Source organism: Arachis ipaensis, chromosome B02 (assembly GCF_000816755.2).
Source record: "Arachis ipaensis cultivar K30076 chromosome B02, Araip1.1, whole genome shotgun sequence".
NCBI lineage: Eukaryota > Viridiplantae > Streptophyta > Magnoliopsida > Fabales > Fabaceae > Arachis > Arachis ipaensis.
The window spans coordinates 22,278,736-22,284,845 of NC_029786.2; the positions used below are offsets into that span (position 1 = coordinate 22,278,736).

A 6,110-nucleotide genomic window follows, 5' to 3' on the forward strand; every position below is an offset into this window, starting at 1 on the left:
TTGTGTGCGAGTGCATACACTGTAGCTACCTGCCTAGTGCCTACCCTTCTTCTCTTAGATCTCATCATCTGCTGAACTTGAGACTGAATCATGGCTGCAAAATTTGAGGGTGGAGCATACCTCTCTTCCTTTGTTGATGCCGTTTTGAACAGGCTGTCTTCGGTCAACTCAACCCCAATAGCAAGCAAGCTAGCTGACCAGAAGTTGCTTCAAAGGATGAAGGCAAGTCTCCGTGCCGTTCGATGTGTGCTTGATAATGCTGAGCAGAAGCAGATCAAAGACCAAGAAGTTAAGAAATGGCTTGTTGACCTCCAAGATTCTCTCTATATGGCTGATGACTTGCTTGATGAACTCTCCACTAAAGCTGCTATTGCCACTCCCATTCAAACGGATCCAGGTAACTCTTCTTCCTGGACTCACTATGTTGATTCAATCTTAGAAGATAGTGATGATGCTGAGATGGGGATAGTAAATAGCATGCAAGACATAGTTCATAAATTGGAGTCTCTTGTTGAAGAGAAAGATGATCTTGGTCTAAAACAAGAGTTTGTCAAAGATGAGGAGGACATGTCATGGAGAATTCAATCATCTCTGGTTGAAACTTCTGAGATATATGGAAGGGATAATGACAAGAAAGCCATAATAGAATTGTTGTTAGATGATACTTGTGATGCTAACATATCTGTTATCCCCATTGTTGGTATGGGAGGAGTTGGAAAAACTACCTTGGCTCAGCTGGTTTACAATGATGCCAGAGTGGAGGGGGAATTTGACATTAGAGCATGGGTGTGTGTTTCCGACCAATTCGACATTGTTAATGTTACAAAAACCTTAATAAAAGCTGCAGGTGCTAGTTCTTGTAACGAGGATGATTTAAGTTTACTTCAAACTGGATTGAAGGATAAGTTAATGGGGAAGAAATTCTTAATTGTTTTGGATGATGTGTGGATTGATAATTCCAGAAGCTGGAAAAGTCTTCAAAAACCTTTTCAATATGGGAAAAAGGGAAGCAAGGTTCTTGTAACAACTCGAAATGATAATGTTGCCGATGTAGTGAAAACTATTTCAGCATATAAGCTTGGTTTATTGTCAGAGAAAGATTGTTGGTCATTTTTTGTGAAACGTGTATTTCTTTCTACTGCATCGAAGGAGTATTCAACTCTAGAATCGGTTGGTCGAGAACTTGTCAAAAAGTGCAAAGGGCTACCTTTGGCAGTAGAGGCCCTTGGTTCCTTATTACGTACAATAAATTATGATGGAAGGGATTGGGATAGTGTATTGAAAAGAGAACTATGGGAAGTTTTTGAAGATCAGAATGACGAGATTATTCCTGCATTAAGAATTAGCTATCATTATCTTCCTTCAAATCTAAAGTGATGCTTTGTTTATTGTTCTTTGTTTCCAAAAGATTATGAATTTGATAAAGGTGAGCTGGTCTTGCTATGGATGGCAGAGGAACTTTTACAGCCAAAAGGAAAAAAGTCTTTGGAAGAACTTGGTTGTGAATATTTCGATCAATTGGTTGCAAGGTCCTTTTTTCAGTCCTCTAGTACTGATAACAGCTTCTATGTGATTCATGATATCATGCATGATTTGGCAACAATTTATGCTGGAGAATTCTATTTTAGAGCTGAAAAATTTGAGGAAAATAACAGGATCAGCAATAAAACTCGCCATTTATTGCATAACTCAAGAGGAAACTATCCCTTTTCGCAACTTGTTGCAGCTTGTGGTAGGGTAAAAGACGTGAGGACATTTCTTGAAATAAATTTGGATGATGATGATCATCCTTTCAATATGGAAAATGCTCCTCATATCTTTTCATCACAGTTGAAGTGCTTAAGAATTTTGTCATTTAATACATTTCCTCTTTATTCATTACCCAATTCAATAGGTGAATTGATTCATCTGCGTTATTTGGATCTCTCGTATACATGTATACAGACATTGCCTGAGGAATTGTGTAATTTGTACAATCTCCAAACATTGAAGTTGAAGAAATGTCGTTGGCTAATGAAGCTACCCAACAATATGCAAGATCTTGTAAATTTACGTCATCTTGATATTGAAGGAGCTGGTCTTGAAGAGATGCCAAAAGGAATAAGCAAAATGAGGGATTTGCAGTTTTTAAGTGACTTTGTTGTCGGCAAGCATGCAGAGAATAATGGAATTAAAGAATTGGGAGCTCTTGCAAATATTCACGAGACGCTTCACATTTGCCAATTAGAGAATGTCATTGATGGTGATCAAGCTTTGGAGGCAAGAATGGCTGAGAAGAAGAACATTAGGAGTCTATATTTGACTTGGTCATCGGACAACCATACGGCTGATTCTCAAGATATAATCAACAATCTAAGGCCTCACACAAACTTGAGAGAGCTATCAATCAATGAGTACATGGGTCAAACATTTCCAAATTGGTTAGGACATTCTTCCTTCAGAAATATGACCAAAATCTACTTGAAATGCTGCAGCAATTGTATTGAGATTCCTTCACTTGGACAGCTACCCTCTTTGAAGCACTTGCAGCTCAGCGAGTTTAACAAATTAACGCGCGTGGGTGCCGAGTTTAACAAACATGTTGAATCTTCTTCTTGTGGGACACCCTTTCCAATGCTTGAAACTCTGTGTTTTTCTGATATGTATTGCTGGGAGGAGTGGCTTTCAGTTTCATCTGAGTTTGAGTTGGATGCTTTTCCTCGGCTTAGGGTGCTTACAATGCGAAATTGTCCTTTGTTAAGGGGAGATTTACCCAGCCAACTACCTGCTTTGAAAAGCCTTCGCATTAGCCAATGTGCTCAACTTGCCTTTACTCTCCCAAGAGCAGATGCAATGCTCAAGTTATCTGTTGAAGGACCCCACCAAGTGGAGGCCGTCTTTGAGGCCATTGCTCGCAAACAACTAAACTGTCTACAATCTTTAAGAATCTCAAGATGTTATTCATCCATATCATTTCCTGGAGCATGTTTGCCTTCTTCATTGCAAAACTTGGAAATTCTCGGTTGCCCATATCTAGAGTTCCCAATGTCGCAGAAGCCGCATGAGTCATTACAGTCGGTATCAATATTCGACAGTTGTTTTTCACTCGTGTCCTTCCCTTTGGGAAGCTTTCCGAATCTCACTGCACTCACAATTTCATCCTGTAAAAATATGAGGTCTCTGGAGGAATCATATCCTACTGCTGCTTCAACTTCAAGTCTCCGCTCTTTAAGCATCAAGAGCTGTCCTAGTCTTGTGTCTTTCAAGATGGTTGCACCCCATCTAGAGGATCTCTTCCTAAGCGATTGCTCAGAAATTGAGTCATTTCCTGAAGGGGGTTTGCCACCAAACCTGAAAATGCTTGACATCCAAAGTTGCAAGAAGCTGGTCACGTACCTAGCATCCATGGACTTGCGTGATCACTGTCTTACACATCTTGACATTGAACATCCTTATGATAACATCAATTCCTTCCCCATGGACGGTTGCCTGCCGTCCTCCCTTGAGACTCTCTATTTGCGATGCTTTCCAAGTCTAGAAATCTTAGACTGCAAGGGACTTTACCATCTCCAGGAGCTATGGATAGATCATTGTCCCAACCTGCAGGATGTCGCAGGGAAAAGCTTTCCTGCCTCTCTGTCAATTCTCAAATTATATGGAGATTCTTTGCTGAAGAAATGCTGGCAGATGAAGGATCCGCTGATTTTGTCCAAAATGTCCCACGTCCGCAACATCAATGATGACGGACTTTGGATTTCATGACTCAAGAAAGTACAATTGCTTTTTTCTGTCCATCATCTTCAACAGGTAATGTGTTTCAGTCTCTCCTAAATTTATTGCATGTTGTCCAAATATATTTTTTTGTTCTCTAATTTGTAATTTTTAAGGCCTGAGAATGCAACTGAATTGTGATGATTAGTTTAGACACTACTTTGTTGATAAAATGAGGTGTTATTTGTTACCTTACTGAAAGTCACACTATACTTATTGCCAGAGTTATTTGTTGATGTTACAGTACTCTTGGATTTCATCGAACCTATCCTTATATTCAACCAGAGTAACTTGAATTTCCCAGTTCAACCATGGGCTTGATTTATTGCTGAACTCACAAATGGAGCATCAAACTCGACTATTATAGGTATGTTCTTACTGCTGGGGTCCTATATCATTGCTTGTACGCATGGTATGCCTTCTTTTTATGGTTTTTTCATAGGAAGCAAAGAGATAACTATGTGCCCGAGGTTTTGTTTTGTTGCGTTCAGGGATGTAAAAGTCGCTGAAATCTGCTGGTTATTGGCTAAGCACTTATATCAATTTGATAATCCAAATGAAATTCAGCCCAAGTTTACATAAATAGGTTCTTAGAAGAGTTTTCACTTTATCATCCAAGTTGGAAATGAAGGAGCAGAGTAATTTGGACAAGCAAGGAGAATAATGCTGAAGGATTTTAAGACATGACATGTTGACTGTAAATTTGCAAATGCAGCATGTTCTTGAAGTGGTTCAAGCTCCATGATAAATCCAAATTGTGTACATTCCATTGTGACTGCACACACACACACACACACACACACACACATATTGAAGATAACAAAAGATTATTATATTAAACGTTAAACGTTTTCATTCTAAATGTTGAAGGAACATGACAATTTGAGAAGAAAGAAATGAGGCAAATGGGACTGCAGCACATGGAAGCAGCCAAAAGCATTTTCCGGACACTTTGCGAAATAAGAAGGAAACCTATGTTGTTAATTTGATGAGGAAATTTTAAAAGGAAATTGTAAATAGCCTTTTGAAGGAATACAGACATCATCATCATCATCTAAGTTTTTAGTCCTTCAGCTTGAAGATAGCCTTTTGAAGTCTGAAGATATATCTATTTAACACATATTAGAACATTTCTAAAATATTATTCAGCTTTATATATAGTCATGTATGTAGCAAACTCTTGCCTCTGACCTGCAAAATTATGAAGCAAAATAGCACTACCAAGATACATCAAAATGCAGTGCATTCTGACTAGTCTGAGCATTTTAGTTAATTAAATATGATTTTAAATTATTATATTATGTTTCCATATACTGCCTTTCCAGGAACAAATTCAAAATGGTCTGAAGCATTTGAAGTGCTGCACTCTATTGGTTCATAAAGTAAGAAACAAATTGTAGAGATGGATGAACTGATGAAGGTTAGAAAAAGGAACAACAATAAGTTTTTCATTTGTTAATTTGTTGAGGAAAATGTATGCCTATGCTGACACAAACTCTGCACACTTGGAATGATGAGATTATTTTACAAAAACAACACGTGGATGCATGCTTATCCTACAAGATAGGACTACGTGCTTCAAATGTTCGTGATATGAAGAGATGAAATATTATTTAAAAGTTATTAGTTTATTTTGATATATTTAATTTTTATTTATTTAGTTACTACATTGGGTTTTATGTTTGTGGGCTTTAAGATTTTTTTTTTTTGTTTTAACCTAATAAGAGGTTATAAATATCTCTTTAGCTATTGTAGTTGTAGTATTGAGTGATTAGAGGTGCCAAAGCACTTTTTGGTTTCGTGATGAAACCATGGTGTGGACAAGTGAGGTTGAGTGAGTCCCTCTTTTGTTGTATCGAGAAATTGAGTAGAAGGTTGAAGAGTTCATTCGATTCAATTCCCGGCGTTGACAAGTTAAATTGAGGAGTTTCTTTCTTGTTGCGTCAAGAAATTGGATAAGAAATAGAGTGATACTCTTTGGATTCAATTTCAATTTATCCCTTTTATTTCTATTTCAATTTTGATATATCTTTTTATTCAATTTGAATTCTTATCTTCCTGTATCTTTTATTTCTTATCATTCAGTACCAGAGCTCAGGTATTAGATTAATTCTTATTAATCTATGTCTATTTTTCTTATATATAAAAAAAATTTCAGTGTCTTTCACGTCCTTTATATTCTTATCTTTCTTATTTGTATTTCATTAATATCTTGTTGTTGTTAATTTTATATTTAAAAAAATAAAAAAGCATACAGTGCAAAAAAACAAAGGGAAAAAAAAGAAATTATCTTCTTTATATTTATTCCTTTTCATATACTATTTTTTCAACTACAAGATTCGAGGACGAATTTTTTGTAA

The 6,110-nt window shown here is 36.9% G+C and overlaps 3 protein-coding genes across 6 annotated transcripts in view; all 3 read left to right on the forward strand.

Annotated features, from left to right (window-relative positions):
- LOC107627026 (putative disease resistance protein RGA1) lies at positions 13 to 1,403 on the forward strand. The gene has a single exon (XM_016329906.2). The coding sequence runs from the start codon at positions 91 to 93 to the stop codon at positions 1,375 to 1,377; it is 1,287 nt and encodes a 428-aa protein (XP_016185392.1). The 5' UTR covers positions 13 to 90; the 3' UTR covers positions 1,378 to 1,403.
- On the forward strand, positions 1,415 to 5,732 carry LOC107625115 (putative disease resistance protein At3g14460). Of its 4 annotated transcripts, none has more exons than XR_001617082.2 (3): positions 1,415 to 3,786; positions 3,995 to 4,117; positions 5,076 to 5,732. XR_001617082.2 is itself a non-coding variant. In XM_016327693.2 (2 exons), exon 1 carries the CDS (start codon positions 1,447 to 1,449, stop codon positions 3,739 to 3,741), a length of 2,295 nt encoding a protein of 764 aa, XP_016183179.1. In that variant the 5' UTR covers positions 1,415 to 1,446; the 3' UTR covers positions 3,742 to 3,786; positions 3,995 to 5,004. The 4 variants fall into 4 exon arrangements, 1 of the variants encoding a protein (XP_016183179.1); XR_001617081.2 differs by lacking the exon at positions 5,076 to 5,732 and adding an exon at positions 4,242 to 5,004; XR_001617083.2 differs by lacking the exon at positions 5,076 to 5,732 and adding an exon at positions 4,621 to 5,004.
- Positions 5,153 to 6,110, forward strand: part of LOC110269194 — a 6,355-nt gene continuing 5,397 nt past the window's right edge. Inside the window, exon 1 of the mRNA XM_021116878.1 lies at positions 5,153 to 5,170. Coding sequence (XP_020972537.1) covers positions 5,153 to 5,170 — 18 coding nt within the window. The remainder of the gene's footprint in view (positions 5,171 to 6,110) is intronic.

Excerpts from the sequence above, each read along its gene's own strand:
- LOC107627026 (XM_016329906.2), top strand. The coding sequence starts at position 91 with ATGGCTGCAAAATTTGAGGGTGGAGCATACCTCTCTTCCTTTGTTGAT.
- LOC107625115 (XM_016327693.2), top strand. The coding sequence starts at position 1,447 with ATGGCAGAGGAACTTTTACAGCCAAAAGGAAAAAAGTCTTTGGAAGAA.